The 18,736-nt window shown below is 39.3% G+C and overlaps 1 protein-coding gene across 1 annotated transcript in view; it reads right to left on the minus strand.

The window, feature by feature from the left end:
- arid5b (AT-rich interaction domain 5B) overlaps positions 1-18,736 on the minus strand; it is a 115,086-nt gene that overhangs the window by 28,727 nt on the left and 67,623 nt on the right. Inside the window, exons 5-7 of the mRNA XM_066665814.1 lie at positions 9,194-9,309; positions 4,355-4,565; positions 1,012-1,064 (exon numbers count right to left, since the gene is read on the minus strand). Coding sequence (XP_066521911.1) covers positions 1,012-1,064; positions 4,355-4,565; positions 9,194-9,309 — 380 coding nt within the window. The remainder of the gene's footprint in view (positions 1-1,011; positions 1,065-4,354; positions 4,566-9,193; positions 9,310-18,736) is intronic.

Raw genomic sequence — 18,736 nt, forward strand, 5'->3', positions numbered from 1 at the left:
AAGGAGAGCAGGTCTGATTCACGGGCCTCTCTCTGCTCTCCATTAAATGCTTCAGCCCTAATACCCCCTGACTGTTGTTTGTTTTAATATGACTATTGTGGACCTGGGCCGGTCTCAAAGCTGTGGCCCCTAAACGCAGTCAGGAGGAGTTCAGCTGTGGCAGAGGTGCATAATCTCATCACTGTGCACCGTGGAAATGTTTCCAGTGACATCACTGCTTCTCCCCCTCTTTTCACATTGCACTGATTTGTGTTACAGATGTCAGCTGCCTCGGAGCTATGAAGACACTGAGTGTCCCAAACGGCGGCGGCGGCGCTCATGTACATGGGACTAATTTCATTACGGAACATACGCAAGGCGGAGGGCTTCCTTCGCCTGGCAGACAGGCAGCCTGGAGTATTGATAAGCAACATAAAAGGACTCAAGAGGACGAACGAGAGGGAGAAAATGAGGAGGAAGAAAAGAGACCTTGAGAGACTCTCTGTTCGCTCCTCATCCAAACAGTTTGGCCGTCTTTCTCGTTCCTCTCTTGACGAATAAAATGGTGTGAAACTCCGAGCAACCTTTCCTGATTAAATGGAAAAGGGCCCTAATGTTTTTGCCATATTATTCCTGCACGGATGTCAGATTGACTGCCAAGCAAATTCCCTGCTCGGTGCCATTTGCCGCTTGTGGAATAATAGCCCCTTAAGAGGCTCAACGTGGGTACCCACCAGACCCTAACAATTTCCTCCCCTGCAAAATAAAAAAAGGGGTTACACATGTTTTCCACTTGTAGCTTTCTTTTTTTAACAACGACCGCAAAAAAAAAGACTGGGCCAGATCTGGAGCAGAGTGAGTGCCCAAATATTACCATATTGGTCTGGTAAACACACATCACGGTGAGCCGAGAAATCGGCAAAATCCTCTTCTGGAATCAGATTGAAGAAAAAAAAATAATAATAAAAAAAGAAAAACCTGCTACTGATGGCACTAAATACGTTCAGGGAGATCAAAAGAGTAAACACTTACCAATTCGTATCCTCCCAGCTTCTGAGCAGCTTGAAACATAGTCCAAAGGTTTACTGTTAGAAGGACAATAAGCATAAAGATCAATACCGCGGGAGAAGAAAGGGAGAAAAAGAGCCACAGTCACTCACACACAAACACAGTCTTCCAATCAAGCACTTCATATGAGAACTGAAACATTACTCAAAGCACTTGTCAACAATCCATTGCCCGCTTTTCTTGCCTTGTGAATGCTAAAGAGGGGCCTTTCAGGAAAGAAAACAAGATGAAACTAAATAAATTAGTCATTTAATGATGCAGAACCAAAGTGCGTGTTTGAATGAGGCCGGGCAGAAATTAATGAGAGACTTTTGCTGCTGGGGAGACTAATCAATCAAGATTCAATCACCATACACACACACACACACACACACACACACACACACACACACCCCGTTGCATTTGTCAGAGTGGTGTTCTCCTATCCCCATATCTGGCAATATTGATTTTCACCTCCTCCCCAGCAGCTATTTCAGATGGACTGCAGGATTACGCCGCCAGTTCTTTTTTAGCCCTGAGAATGACATTAGGCCCGCAGCTTAGAGCTCTGCTCTCTACAGCCACAGAGGCTTTTATGTATCAGCAATACATCACGCACACACACTGATATTTTGAAAATAATTCAAGTGAACACTCAAGGTGAAGCTAATATTTAAGCAGCAAATGCATTTTTGAGGTAGTGCGAGGAAGTAACCTTAACCTCAAAAGCATTCTCATTGAAATTTCATTTAAAACACACAGGCCTGAGCAGGAGTATATTTCAAAATGATACTGATATGAAATCTTACTGGATGCCAGCATACTGCCTTCAGCAGCTGCTTGTGTTCAAGTCCGTTTCCTCTGAATTTGGTTGGGATTCAGCTCTTTGTGTATGAAAATCAATGCAATAAACGGCACATTAAATATTGTTTTAAATATTTGTCCAATGACTATCGTTTGTACAGCAGCCGTTTACAGATACTGCTATGTTTCAGGTACCTCTAGGCAATGTACAACGTGCTGCACTGTATAATTAAAACCAGTAACTGCCCCCCAATCTCTGCTGCAGACCTTATTTAACTGCAGTTATTTGCCTATTTTCCTTCTGTTCATTGTTTTATTTGTTCTCCTTCCAGAGAGCTGCATCAATCATGAAGCTAACATCAGCCCGATAAGTATTTTGCTCTAATCTAGAGCTTATTAATACATCTTCAAATATTGCCTGTACTCTCCCTAGTGTAATTGACCCTACCCCAATCTGAGATGTGATTCATCCTTCATATAACGAGGATATAATTTATTTTTTAACATATCAAGTGCGCCAAAAGATACATAAAAAAATAAACCCAGAAGAACATCTCATTCCTGAGTCGTTTTGGGTGTAATCGGCTATGAAGCAGCGGGCTAACGTGACACGACTAGAAGAAAACAAACTAGGGCTCTTTTTGATGACTGTGTACATCCATTCAGCTGTTTATCTGTTCTCCGAGCCCCAGAGGCACCTCTGCTAGGCTGCGGTTTGTGTGTGTGTGTGTGTGTGTATTTGTGGAGAGGGAGGGGGAGTGGTGGTGGGGGGAGGGGGGGGGTGGGATTTGTGTCAATGGACTCCAGCAACACTAACAATAAAAGGTGCCTTGGCGTGCATGTGAAATAATATGTTGCAGCCTGGCAGACTATCAATGAGCTACTGATGCCTATTTGCTGCACACTATTGTTGCTGTTCAGACCAATGGAAGAGAAAGATTATGTTTGTGTGTGTGTGTCAGTAGTAATGCAAAAAATAAAATAAAATAAATAAATAAACAAAAAGCAAACAAACAAACAAAAAAAACATGAGAAAGATGAGACAGAAATAAAATGTTGCTCTAAGCCGTTTCTATCATGCAGAAGTGCATCGAATTGGGGGTAATTAGGTTTGGCATAAACTACTTGTCAATTCAGCTCAGATATGGAAGGCGCAAATCCATATTCATGAACTGGAGGATGTTTTCATTGATGACTGCGGCAAAATCAAGGGGGAAAATGAAGATGAATATTAGCATTTTTTGCTTTCAGCATGTAGATAGCGAAGAGCATCTTCATGCGCATGTCGAGAGGGTGAGTCTGAACTGCTTTCCTATTCACGTCATGTTTCGGGCGAGAAAACAGCTGAAGATGTGGAACAGAATGGCTAGAGCTGACTAGCAATAATCGTCTCCGCACTTTTCTAAAGTTACGCCGACCTACTTTTCGGCCCAGCTGAGTACACTGCGACTTCTTTTTTCTTGTTTTGTTTCAAAGAGAATACCAATTAGCCTCGAAGGCAGGGAAAGGACGTTTCCGGGAGCGCTGCTGTGGTGTTTAGCGCAAACTGGACTGACAGATCATGTCCCTTTTCAGCCTTTGAGGACAAAATCTGAAGCCAGGGCTTATCAGGAGAAGCTGATACTCCCAGCATGCTTGGCTTTTTCAGTTGAGACACTGTACTGAATCTGTAATATCAACTGTGAGGTCACAAAGGGCTTCGCTAACAAAGTAGCACATGACCCTCAGTGAGAGAAGATAGGGTGTACTTTAAAGTAACCCTAGGTAAGATGTGGTCATTTTGCTCCTGAGCTGAAATAACATCCCTCCCCAATTTGAATTCCCAATTTAATCCCATTTAAAGTAACACTAGGTAGTAATTTGACCTTACAATTACACCTTCAAAATCATTGTAATGTTTCACTGACCTGTAAAAGGGTGAATACAGCTTCTTTTATTGCTACTCCGGGGTCAGCGCTGCACTGTGTAACTTTTGGAGGAGGGTAGGAAACCACCACTCCTTCCCCTCCCCCTTCATTTCAGGACAGTTTTGTATTGTAGTTAGTTGCTTTGTACAGCTCTAAGGGGAGTCTTGGAGCAAACATACCCAATCTTACATAGTGTTCCTTATTTTTTTTTAAAAAATAACGTAAAATAAATTAAATAAACCCTTTGCATGAGTGTGGTTATTTATAGCTTTTGAACAAACACTAAGCCTTGCCAATGAATTTCAACAATCCCATCATACAGTACAACATGATGCAAATTCCCAAGCCCTCTCTAAGACCATATTAATCTTCTGAAACTATTATAGACTTGTGTATGATAAACAGATTTGTTTTGGCATTGTCTCTTAATATGGTCATGCCAATAAACCTACCTTGAGTTAAACTGGGAGAGTGAAGTGAACTAGCTGTGCTTGAAGATGCCCAATTGGGGACAGTAAAAAGGTTTTAAACGCTCCGGCCACACTGTAACTGAACACGGGCAGTCAGGGCTTTAGGGGAGAGTTGAGTGGACTGTAGAAGGAGAAGTGTGAACTTACTCTGCTTGAAGCCTAGGTAGGGTATCCGCTCTATGGGGGTTTTCCTCTCTTTCATGTACTTGTAGAGAGCCACTAAGAAGGCTTGTTCTTCAGCCCGGCACTCCTCACCTCCTTCTTCTTTGGACTTATCCTCGCCTTGGGCTTGTCGTTTCCAGCTGCTGCTGCTGCTGCTTTTGGGTTTGGACACCATGGTCTTTGTGTCTCCTTTCACCTGGGCAACAATGAGCAGGAAAGAGAGAAGACACTTAGTTAACAGAGTGGCTGTATCATCCCAGACATTGTAGCTCTTTAGTCTCACAGCTTAAGCTCTTTATTTATTTCTATAGATTCCTTCATACTTCTTAATAGGAAAGTGCTGGCAGATGTAGGTAAGAAACGTCAGGCAAATAAGTCTTAAGGGATTTTTAACCAAGTCTGCCACATCCGTAATAGGCATGCATTAATAGTGACAGTGGGGCTGGGTATAGACTTAGTCAACAAGGAAGCCAGTGTGGATTTAGGGTTGTTGATAGTGCAGGCAGTTGATATTGTGCGTAAAGTCCTCATTGCACTGATGGCACTTAGCTGCATTAACGGTGCCAGTGTGGCTTGGTACCCCTTAATCACCAAGGAGGCCAGTTTGGCTCGACATATTAGATTATGATAGGTCTGTAAAGCACACTTTAAGTGGGGGTCGGAGATGCCAGACCTCAGTGCTGAGCTTTCTGGAGTGTTGTGGGAGGTACCTGATGAGCCCTGTAAAGAGCTAGCGATGTTCGGATGAACATCGGATGAGTAAGGAGTAATCTTAGTTGTTTGAGGTAGCTGATTTCTGATTGGACCATAAATTGTCATAGCAACCTTAGTGGCTAACAGTAGGATATAAATGTTCAACAACAGGTGCTAACAAATGTTGTGGTTGCTGGTAGGAAGAGAGTGGGCTGGGCCTTATGTAAAGCTGTAATGGACTGGCATATGATATTTCACATCTTGTCTGGAGTACTTTATAAAAACATCTATAATGATAATAACAAGAAGGAAGCAGGTAACATATAGAAATACACTTCAATTATGCAGGAGGAATGTAATAAAAGCCTAATGTTACCATGAACAGTAATCAAGATGGGGTGTTGTGTACTAGATTGCTGGATTACAGCACCACTCCACTTACTTGTAGTTAATTTTTTAACATATTTAAATTTTCGTATTCTAGAATAACAGTGAGAACATCAAAGCCATTATATAACACATAAGAAATAAAAAAGTGCCCCACAAAGTGTATATGCCCTATTTACTGCTCTATTTTAGATTATTTTAAGCAGCCTCCACTTCACCTTGATGCAACATTGCACACTCACTCTCATAATCCTCTCCAGCATCTTCATGAGGAGCCACCTAGGACAGGCTTTGATGAGGTTCTACAGCTGAGCACTTGTTGGATGTTAGGGGGACTATGTTTTCGTTCTGAATATACCAGGCTGGCATCCACTGGCATCTTCTGATCCAGTCAAAAATATATTTTTTAAAAAGCTACAATGATCTTCTGAATATATATGAAATATTTAATGGTAAAATAGCTGTAAATAATTAAAAAACAAAAAGTATTCTTTTTGCATTTCAATGCACTACATTCATTTTATAGATATGTTACAGGCCAAAATTCTGTATATTACTCTGACCAGAGATGGCAGTATCTATGATTTACATGTAGCACTTTTATTGGCAAACCATAAGGACAGTCTTTCTTATATGCAACACGTGGGCTATAATCACATTATTAATATCTGGATGTCATTATGCTGAATGTTTATAAAAATCTGGTGGAACTCTCCATCACGACAATGAAAAATCCTATCCTGTTAGTTGTACCCAAACTTTTGGCGTGTACCGTACCTGTTATAGGTTTATTGGCTGGTGTCACTGTCTCACTGCCTGTTGGTCGAGGAGAGTTCTCTACACATTCAGTGGCTTGTGACTGGCCTTTTAAAATTCAGCGGCCTCTGCCTATATCGTGCCTGACTCCACTACAGATCTGGACCTGAACTATTTAGAGCTTTATGCCGCAGTCAAAAGCCTGCTGCTGTGGGGCTGAATAGATGCGGGCCACACACTCCAGCCTACAAATGAAACATATGAAACATCTCGAGCATTTGGTATCATGAAAAATAAATGCATTGAAAAGATTCTCTGGATCCTTGGTTTCTAAGCACCGGAGCGTTGGAGGTGGGCGTCTGACGGGGCGAGCGAGTGTGTGGAGTCTGATCTCGAGTCAGATCCCGAGTGCCGGGCTGCAGTCGTGCTGTCACACTCGGCAGTCGGCTCTGGCCCACACGCGTCTGCTTAGCCATCTGCTACCGACAATCAAGCGCATTTGTTTTTCCAAAAGGAGCTATCAAGGCTAGCAGGATATATGAATGAACAACAACAACAGAAAGGAAATGGTGGAGATGCTAGTTCAATAAACACAACCTGGAATTGGCGCCGTGTTCCACCACAGAATGAGCCTTCTTTTAAAGGCTACTTTGGAAGCATATGAAAATGATCTCATACCGAACAATGAGACCATTTGTTGCACATTAAAACTGTTTATAAGTACAACTAAAATAACTGCTCCTTTTTTTTCTGTGGCACAAAGGGCTTGGAATATTACAGATGCGAACCAGCTGATTTGGCACTACGTTATCTTGTTCCTCCTTAAATCACACCTCAAAAACATGAAAAAAAGCTGAGATTTGGACTGATGTGCGGAGTGACTTTAGCCACTGTTTGAAAGTCTAGTCTATATACAGTAGCTAAAATAATAAGCATGAAACTCTGTTGCAAATGTTGACAGCTGAAAGTGCAAGGAAGTGGCATGTGGGGAACAAAGGTCGGTGAAATAACAAGAGGAAAAACAGTTGTGGACATTTCCCAAGCCTTGACAGTGGCTCTTTAATTAAATATTATACTGATATGAGGAAATGACTCCTCAGGTTTGCCCTGAGAAGTGAGGGAAGTGAGGAAGGTAGCATATTGTATATTGTGCACTATATATAACACATCATGCTTAACTCTTACAAGTCACAGTTATTGGCTGCGAGACCAGTCTTGTTTTGTATATGAACATTACCTCACTTAGAGCTCAATGAGCTCCAATTTAATTGTAGGTGAGGAGTCATAGGAATAGGGCTGGACGATACGGCCAAAATTTATATCACAATATATATCGGTCGATATAATATAATTCCCATATCGATTTAAACAACATAAAAACCACAGAAAAACTGTTAAGAACAAACAAGAAACATGACATCACCAGCAAACATAAACCTGCTCGCTTTCTCAATATTAATATTTTTAAATTAACTTTAAAATTGAGGGCAGTGAACTGATGGCAGCGCCCTCTAATGACCATCAGTCAGTGACAGATGCTGTAAATAATGCATACTGAAATATTGAAAATGTGTTTTAAAATCATATGATTTGTTATTGAAACATTTTATATCGTGATATATATTGATATTCAATTATTGTCCAGCCCTACATGGGAATATAAGTGAAAAAAACTGTTCTCAAAAATAGAGATAAATAGCACTTTTGCCTCCAATCTAAAATCAGCCACAGTTGTTTCTGTTCATCCCCGATTTATTCTTTGCCTTCGAAAGGATTTGGAGCTGTCAAGAAGCCCACACTCAGAAAATGAGATAAATAACATTAAAACATCAAATTGAAAAACTGTTAGTGCTCTCACTGTTAGAGGGAATGGAGGTCCAGACCTCAACATCAACTAAATGTGATTGGGATTACTTGGATCCTGAGAAACAACTTCTAAAACTGAGCGTTGTGTGGTGCTTGGTTTCCCTGAAAGTCATTTGAAAGGGTGGTCAATAGTGATGTAATCTACTAATCCTACAGATAATTTTATACTTGTTCTATGAAGTGGCACTTTCTGATGTGATAGAAACAAAATATCAGCTCATTTTTATCATTACTATATTATTTGCTATCACTAAGAAAACTTCACCATTAGTATGCTGAGAAAGCCTGAGAAATGCTCTGTGAGTGACTGTGGATTCCAAGAAATTAGTCCTTGAACCTAGTCCACCAGCTTTTCACCCATTCCCAAATTTAAAGAAAAATGTCAGTGAAAAGTGATTTTTTTGATGGTAGAAGATAAATGATCATTTTTTTAAAGTAAAGTTGAAATTCAGAGAAGTGAAAAGCTAAATGCTAAATTTGACAAATGTACAGAAATTTAGAGTAATATCATAGAATATAAATATATAATACATTTCTTATGTGTTTTACCTCATACCTATACTGAGATATTAGGAACACTTAACTTGCATCTACACTCCACTGACCATAGAGGAGCACTCTTGTAGTTCTACAATTACAGATTGTCATCCACCTGTTTCTCTGCATACTTCATCTCCATTTCACACTGCTCCTCAATAGTCTGGAAGATATTTTCTGTCCAGCAATGACACTTTAATGAGGGCTTTAATAAAAACTCTAGTAGACCTGCTGTGTCTGATCCACTCAGATCCAATCATACCTGCGCTGTAGAGGTCCTGAGCACTGGAGATCAGGATGAAAGGTGGCTTACAATATATTCAGAGCTACAGACTTTAATTGTAGAACTACAAAGTGTTCCTGTATGATCAGTGACGCTTAGAGAAAGAATAATGAGTGTAAAAGCAAGGAGGTTGTCATTATGTCTCTGTAAATTTCTGATAAACATATGTCCTATGAATTATTTCCTGACACTGAGAAAATTGTGTATTTAATGGCCATTTTGACTGAAAATTCCACACTTAAAAAAAAAGTGTCCTCTGACTTAGTACTGATTGTATGTTGCATTTCTAATCATAGTGCTACCTTGGTCTTGCCCTCCATATTGCCAGAGTCCTTGCCATTTCCGCTCTGGCTTTGCGAGTCTCTGCGCTGGGAGAAGGAAAGCTTCTTTTTGCGGGGCCGGCCCTTCAGGTTAGGAGCTGTGGAGAGAGAGCAGAAAAAAGCCATTTACAGTCCAGCCGCAATGACAGAGATTGCAACAACACACCCACTCACCCTAGAGGCTTCTGACACCCACCCCACTGCCCTATAGGCCCATACAGCCACATGAGAGCAGCAAATAATCCATCACCTCTAACCAAAATACAGTAATGATGAGATTCTTCTAAAAATGTGGACATCAACTCGGGTGGACACGAGCCTTGTCTGAAATAATGTGCTGCTGCTGGACTATTCTTTTCTCTTTATTTATAAATATATAGATTTTCAGGACCTAGGTTATAGCCAAGGCTTCAGACATATATATATATATATATATCAAATTGAGATGGAGGCAGAAACCCAGCTTGGTTTTCTAGGCTTTATTTGCTTGTTATTTCATCCGTTCAACAGTAGTGAAAAAATATATAATAAAGAATAATAACCCAGCAATGTAAGCTATGAAGGCATGTGTCAATAAGTAGGCGAGATTCGATAGCAAAGGACTGCCAGGTGAGAAAATTCCTAGCATGCCATTACTTTAAATAGCATTTCAAGGTAATGTGAGTGCACCTTCGCACACTTAGTTAGCGTGAATATCTGTTCTCAGGTGTGACAGCAATTCTAATCTATTAGTTTAGATGCCAAACAGAATATTTTGGCGCAAATAGATGGCTCCGAAAGAGGTCGGATCACATTTTCGGAATTCTCTTTAAAGCGCAAGGCAGAGCGAGCTTTTCCAGAGAGCTTTTTGTTTTCACTTCTTCAGAATCATTAAAAACATTTCACAGTTTGAGAAAGACAGCAAAGAGCAGGATGGCCTACCGACTCACAAAAGGGAGAAGATGCTAGGGCCCAAAGAGGTGAGAGGACGCTTTATTCCACGTCCGCTGATGATTAAATCAGAGTCAATAGCTTAGTCCCATGGCTAGAGCAATGCTGCCACACTGTATCTTCTAAAAGGCATTGTAAAAGTAAAAAAATATATATAAATAAAAAATAATAATAAATAATTTTTAAAAACGCTGAAATAAATCGCTGTGTTTAATGAGAAATCCTAAAATCCTAATCAGCAAAGGTCAAAGCTCTTTTTCTTGTATTCCAATTGCATTCCCATTATGCCATGGTGCTTTCTGTGTAATTGCTCTGTGAGCAGCAGGGGGTGGCGACAAAAAAATAAAAAAATAAAAAATACAGCACCTGAAATTAAACCCTTTCTCAGAAGAATAAACATTTATGTTGGAGCTTTTTTCCAGTTGCCTTGGCAACAGGGAGACCGTTTTGTTTTGCGCAGGCCTTTTGCGACAAGCAAAGCATCAGATACAGGTCCCACCGAGCCCTGCACTGAGGTAATGGGGACGTTCTGGAGAAACTGGACTGCTTCTTACTCAAATATCAGTTTGTCTTTGTCCCTGAGATTAATGTACTCTCACAGTCTGTTCTTTTTCTTTTTCACCCCCTCCTTTCTTTCTTTTTTTTCCTCCCATATACTAGTAGTCACACCATAATTCGAATTCCAGCCTCGTGAGTAATGCCTTACCCATGATTGCTGGAGTACATTACCGCTTATTCTCCACGCATGTTATGTCTTTGCTTGGTAAGAGGACACTGTTTCTGAGGCGTTTCACATGTGTTATTACATACAGCAATTTAAAGAGCATTCCAGCTAATGTTTCACACAGTTTATCAGTATGTTTCCCTGTACTTAGAAGAATAACTGTTGATGTCAAATAATTATAGCAACAGCTAACTGAAAAGTGCTTACAGCATATTGACTCTTATGATAAGTGATAGAGAATAAGCAGAAAAACCTTTAATAAGCAGGCTTTTAATAAGCATGCTCACAGTGAAGTATATTGCTGTCAACAGTGTAAGAGCCATCTCAGTAGGATGGGAAAAAATAATCAGTTCTTAAAGGCAACATAGACGATTCTGGAGAACTACTGTTCTCGCAGCTTAACAACCACCCCCCCCATTCAAAAGCTCTGAATCTTTTAAGGTGCAATGGTATGTTTGAGTAAGCCTATTCTAACTTGTTTGTGGTTGAAGTGTAACTTCATCTTTTTATTCACGTAATTACCACAGAAACTAATTTGTAAATCAAGCTGTTAAATTTGGATACTTAAGCCCCTTTCAAACCAGCACGGTATGTTCAGAGTTTACCCAGAGGAGCTATATGTGTGAAAGAGAACATCTGCAACTTTTGTCCTTTTTTTATGCTGAATTTATCCTCCTAATGCCCTTGTAAAAGTCAGCGCATGTGTGAATGGAGCCAATAATGTCCCGGAGTATTCGCTGTATCTCCTGCACAAATTGTACAGGCACAGCACTATGCCTTAAGGAGAACGTGTCTGACATAGACAATCTCCTGCTGTGCTCAACATGTGTGAAAGGACAACTAGCTAGAGAGCTAGCAAATGTTGAGAAAACATTCTAAGAATTTTATAAAAAGTGTATTGGATTAATTTAGACAAGTCTAAATACTTTAGGCTACAATCAAACATCTGTAATGACAAATACAGGAAAACAGATCCTAATAGAACATACAGATTTTGAAAATAAAATCACCAGTTAGATGATGAACCAAGTCAGAGAATGAGGAGCCAATGGTTCCCAACCCAACAACGGAGCACACACTCAAAAAACATCTGCCTCCTTCATTCGCCATCAAAAACCTACTGTGAAATTACAGCAAAAGGAAGAGAGAAGGGGTACATGGCGGGAGGAAGAATATGTTATTCCTGCCTCTTTCTCTCTTGCATTAGCACTCTACTCAGCTTCCCCACTGCGCAGGCTGTACAGGCATATGACAGGCACTGGGCCGAGGCTGCAGATTTTTTGGGGTGGGAGACGGACTGCTATTGGGCCTCCATTCCTCACACATAAACAGATTACTGGCAGCTCTACACTAGTGTGCAGCAACCAGAGTCCACAACTGTCACTGTTGACCCCCTGTGCCTTATTTTATTGACTTTCCTCAGGACTGACATAACAGCTGCCTGTGCCCCCCTCCCTGCTTCCTGTGCAGAAGTGTGTCAGTTGGACTGCAATGAGAACAAAGGCCCAAGTGGAATTTATACTGAGAAACTAGAGCTGAAATATCAGATCTGGATTTTTTAAGTTAAGGCTTTATTGGTCCCATAGGACACTGAATTGTGAAATGTATTGAAGTAGCAAAACATATTGCACAAAACACGAGGGGTTTACAAGGTACTTTCTAAAGACACAGTTAAAGCAGTATTGGATTAAAGACAGCTACGCCTAGGCAAATTTATCCATATAATTTTTTTCTACATTGATCAATATCAATAAGTACTATGATGTAAAAATTTGCAACAATGTCACAGTAGGACTAAACAATAATTCAATATCAATATATATCGCAACAACAGTTATATAATTATTAAACTCATTCACATTATTTTAATATACATTATTTCCAACATCTGTCACTGACTGACCTTCATTACAGTGCACTGTCATCAGTTCAGTGGACTCAATTAAAGTTTTATTTAAAAATATAAATATTGACAAATCAATAGGTTTAGGTTTGATGGTGATGTCATGTTTCTTTTTCCAGTGGATTTTATACTGTTTGTATCAATATCAGAATTATATTGTATCAAATATATTGTGATATAAATCTTGGCCATATCGTTCAGCCCTATATCACAGTTATCAAAGAGAATCCCTCTAAATACTGTAGGGTGAATTCACCAAATGTTTTTAATGTTAGCCAACATCTACTTTTTCTGCAATTAGTGATACAGTAGCTCTTCTGTGGGATCAGAACAGACGGGGTAGCTTTCTGTCCTCATGAGCATTAATGATCCTTGTGTGCCTACAACCCTGTTGCCGGTTTGCCAGTTGTCCTTCCTTGGACCCCTCTTGGTAGGTACTAACAACTGCAGAACTGGAACAGCCCACAAGAGATGCATTGAACAAAACATAATGACATCACCATTTGGCCCTTTGTCAAAGTCACTCTCTAAAGTGCAGAATGAGTGTCATGCCAGTTGCCGGTTCAGTAACAGAGCACAGTGCGTATGAATATAATTTTCAGATCAATAATGTGACTGTGATATTAATTGAGATGAGATTATTTTCAATAGATAAAGATCCAGGCCTCTTTTTTTGTGGTTGCATGTTTTGTATCATAGTGTCAGAGATAGTGTCATGGTTGTGATGTCCATAGACACCTCATAACCTCCGTGTTATTGAGGTAATACAACGCACTTACAAATTGCAGGGCCGTATTTAAAATCCTGGTCCATACAATATATATATATATATATATATATATATATATATATATATATATATATATATATATATATATATATATATATATATATATATATATATATATATATGTATTTTTTTTTCAATATTAAAATTAATAATTGTAATAATAATATATATTTATAAACGTTTAGAGAGAGAGAATTTAATTTGAAATTTGGATCTAAAATCATTTAATGTTTCATCTCTTCGGCACTTCCAGAATCTCACCCTTCACCTCCTTGCTACGGTTTGTTTGCGTCAATGAAGTGACAGGTTACTACATGAAAAATGTCAAAATGCTGTTTAGATGACTTCAGTTATGAGCCCGCGGCATTCATTTCGCTTAAAGCTGTCTATCCAGAAAGTTATTTGTAGCTAGGGGTGTGCATTCTGACTTGTTCCAATGACTTAATGAGCTGATAATAGCTTAAAAGAAGCAACTTTTTTTCACTGCTATTTCTTTCAGTTCCTTGAATTATTGTGACACAGTGTAACCAACACCTAAATACCATTTTACTATTCAAATACCAGTAATTTGCTGAAGGGTTTTTGGGGACTACAACTCATAGACACACTATTTAGAATTGTGATTATAGTCTACAAATAGTAACATGCAATATATGACATAATTCATATCAAAATCAAATATTCCTATTTATTTATAAAAGATTTTAAAGTAGTATGTAAACATGGTTACACTCTGCAGTCCATATATGGAAGACAAGCAGTCAGAACATGTTTTTGCGATATCATAAAAACCAACACTTCTAAATCTATCCACCTACCTATTCAGCCTACGGCAGTTTTGCTCTGCCCTTTTTACAATGAATATATTTGGAATGTTCTAGTTGGAACTGTTTTTTTTAAATGAGTCTCAGTACATGGCCAATAGCATTTACTGGCACCAGAGTAGTAATAAATGCAGCCAATATAATTCTGAGAGATTAAAAGAGACTGGAAAAAATATAATGAATAAATATGTTTTCAGCACTTAATTCCACAAAAAATATAAAACATATAATCAAGGGATGAATAACAGAGATATATAATGGTAAGATACACTATACATGTAACAAGTATTAGGACACATCCAAATAAATAGTGTAAATAAATCTAAGCCCCTAGCCATGTAGTTTGACTTTACAAACGTTTGTGGGATAACAGGATGTCCTAAAAAGCTCACTGGATTTGAGTGCGCTATTTTAAGTTGCAACTTGTTAAATTTTTTCCCTCTTAAATATTTTATGACTGACTGTGATTGGTATTACTGAGAAAAGATACATTTAGGAACCACAGCAACTCGGACCATATAAAGTGTTAACAACCAGGAAATCACAGAACCCTCACAATGGACCGTGCTACAAGAGACTTGCAAACAGGGAATAGAGTACTGCACACTGGTTCCTGGTGTATAAAGTGTGGATAACTGGTATGTTTGTCAGTATATACACGGACATAAATATGATTATACAGACTTCCGACAGACAGCTTTAACATGATATCTGTTTATTTACAGCCAGTGAGAAGGAAATGGTGATGAAATGGCTCTGCTTGTGTTTAGACACAGTTAAATGTAGCGTTTAAGTCTTCAGAGCAGAGCCTGCACTGAACTGTGGGGATGTGTATGTTTTAAGAGTGTATTCATGACAAAAGACATAGGTCGTATTATAATTTATGGTAGAACAATTGTATTACGCTTATTGTGTGTGTAGGTTTTTCATTTTCTGGGCAGATAATCGCAATCTTTCCTAAATTTGAGTATCTTACAGTACCAGTCAAAAGTTTGGACACAAGCTCTCATTAGCCTTTGGTGGAATAGGGCTATTCACTGTATAGAACTGTGTACCAGCCCCTATCTCTGCACAACCCAAGTTATGGTCTCAAACACATTAAGAAGGCGAGCAGATCCACAAATTAACTCTTGATGAGGCCACAGCTGTTCACTGAAAACCATTCCAGGTGATGACCTCATGAAGCCGACTGAGAACACGCCGAGAGTGCGCAAAGCTGTCATCAAAACACAAGGTGGCTACTTTGAAGAATCTAAAGTATAAAACATATTCTGGTTTGTTTAACCCTTTTTTTGTTTACTACATAATTTCATATGTGTTCCTTTTTTAATGTTTTAATGTCTTCCACATTCATTTACAATGTAGAAAAATAATAAAAAAACGAAGAGAAACCATTGAATGAAAATTGCCAAAAATAAAAGAAAACCTCGAGTGGGTGTATCCAAACATTTGACTGGTACTGTATACACTGTGTATGGATATAATATCCTGATAAATATTTGAATATTTTAAAAACATTGGTAGCGCAGCATGTAGTGTCGCAGTCACACAGGTGTGTTCTCTCTGTGTCTGCGTGGGTTTCCTCCGGGTGACTGTCTGTGAGGAGTGTGGTGTGTTCTCCCTGTGTCTGCGTGGGTTTCCTCCGGGTGCTCCGGTTTCCTCTCATTTTCCACACACGTTGGCGACTCAAAGTGTCCACAGGTGTGAGTGTGGGTCGCCCTGTGAAGGACTGGTGCCCCCTCCAGGTTGTATCCCGCCTTGCGCCCAGTGATTCCGGGTAGGCTCCGGCGGTAACAGACAATGAATGAAAGAACGAATGAATTAAAAACATTTGTTGTATTCACTCTAAAATTTTTAGAAACATATTTTTTACACAATTTACAAATTTCATATCATGGTAATTATCTATATGGATCCGTGCATAAATATTTATCGTGATACATTTTTGTCAATATCGCCCAGGACGATACTGTTAGTGGGTCTTTAAAACTTATCGATGAATGAATGACCTAAATAAAATAATTTTCACTTGCTTATCACATTCATACCTTGATTTTTCAGAAATCAAGGTATGAGCAATAAAACCCATTTGGGACTGTGATTTAATTTAAGTTGTTTAGTACACAGTAGTAAAAAAAATTTAAGTTTGCATAAAGCAGCCTTCTGCAATATCAGTATAGCATCAGCCAAAACTGTGGTAACATTAGCAAACATTGCATAGTGCAGCCCTATTGTTTCCTCATATAAACACACAGTTTGAATGGCATGTGGTAAGGGGGGGTCAAGACGGTAATTGAGGTATTGCTCAGGCTGGAAGTCCTCTGCCTTTCTTTCAAATCCACTGTGGAGCACTACAAGATTTCCAGCAGATCAAGTATCCGCTCACACATTCCTGTGGTCATGTTTGTTCCTTGAGTGAATATGTTTGAAGCATATCTGTGGACTCTCCTGCCAAATATTTGGCCTAAGCCTCTTGAAGCTCAAGGGAAGTCTCAAAAAAACCAAAAAAACCCAAATTAATGTAATGCCTCAGAGTGTTACTCAAAGCCATCCAAGCCACCCCCGCATCTCCAAAAAAAAAAAAATCTTATAAACACATACAAACCCAGCAGAAAATGTGAAAAATGCCTTGTGCTTTATCTTCTTCCTGCAATGCCAAAAACATCTTAATCCTCCACTTCTACTCTCCTTCATACGGTCATAAAAAAACAGACTAGGCACAAAATATGCCAATGTCAATATAATGTGCTGCAATGCTATTGAGTTCCTGTCTGAGTATTTGTATAAGAGCCTTTGGTTATGTACAGGGTTTAGGACTGGAAGCCTCCTCTGTAGTCCCAGTGCTCCATCCCTGCTGCTGCGCTAACTAGCATACAAACGCATCACGGCCACGATCAATGCAGCACTCCTCCGACAACTTCATCTATAATGCAGCAGAGCACTTTTCTTGTGTCTTTGTCTCATTCCTCTCTATTGTTGCCAGCAAATTGTTCACATTACTGCAGAGGACAATTAATTTAAAAAGTCTTGCCAAGAAATTTTAGATATTTCATTTTGACAGGGAGGAGCATGATGAATTCTTTAAAAAAAACTTTTTTTCTAAGGCCACACTGACAGCAGATTAGAAGACAGAGAGAGAGAGAGAGAGAGAGAGAGAGATTTGATTGGATTAAGTTCAAGTAACATGATTATCCTTGGATTTGTAAATACAAACCTGAGTAAAATCTAGGATGGACCCGAATATTCAGCAAATCGGAAGGTGCTTGGACTTGTTTGTACTAGCCTTGGGGGCAGTGAACAGTTGTTTAATCCTTTTAATGAAGTAGGAATTGCTGCGATTGGTTTAACCTTATAATTTATTTAATCTCTAAATATAAATTCATTGGGAACTACATAAATTAGCTGAGGAAAATAATGCATCCATTGATTGAAGGCAAAAAAATTAAATAAATAAATAAAATAACAAAATAAAATAAAATAATAATTGTGCACATCCACAGAAAATAAACGCTATGCAATGTGCAGTACATGCGTAAACAATACGCATAGTTCCTCTAGTGGAAGGCTCCAGTTACAAGCATAGCACATAGATAAATATGTGAACAGTCATGTTCACAACGCAAACGGTTGTCTAAGCGAATGCATTAGCAAACAGCAAGTACATCTCTATTCTAAAACAGCCCAACACACTGCAAGTTATTTCATCAGCTTTGAACCTAGAATTACACCACCTGCACGAAGCACTGTGGACAATGTGTACATACTCTGTGCCCTTAATGGCAGTGGTTAGTGAATGAAGCTGCGCTGTGAGCTGCAGCTCAGCCTGGAGATTGGGATTTTAAAGCGGGCACTGGTTGCAGATTTTCTAAACAAATATCCCGGAATATTTAAACATTCATCAGCTATTACTGCAGAAGCTCCAAAGCCCTAAAAATGATATACAGGACAGCCCTAGTAAAATCGTCCTCTGTGGAGTACCACACGGTTCACTGCTTGCACCTGCAACTTTCCAAACTCCATTTTGTAGGTTTTGCAGGCTGTTTCACAGTGAAGCAAAAAAAAAAAAAAAAATCAAACTAAAATTAGGAAATGTACTTGTGCTTGTGCTGTTGGACATTTGCTTTAGGCTTAAGCTTTATGGTTAACTTAGGGAAAACCTCTCTTAAACCCGTCTGTACTTATCCAGCAACACAGCAGACCCCCATCAACAACTCTCTCTTTCCTCCTCTCCACACCAGGGCCAACCCCAATTCACTCCACTCTTCATCATCCCCATGTTCATCCCCAATAATTCAGCTCATAATATGAGCGCACACGCTGCTGGAATAGATGGATTATATGAATATACACATGA

The sequence above is a fragment of the Hoplias malabaricus genome, chromosome 3 (genome assembly GCF_029633855.1).
Source record: "Hoplias malabaricus isolate fHopMal1 chromosome 3, fHopMal1.hap1, whole genome shotgun sequence".
NCBI lineage: Eukaryota > Metazoa > Chordata > Actinopteri > Characiformes > Erythrinidae > Hoplias > Hoplias malabaricus.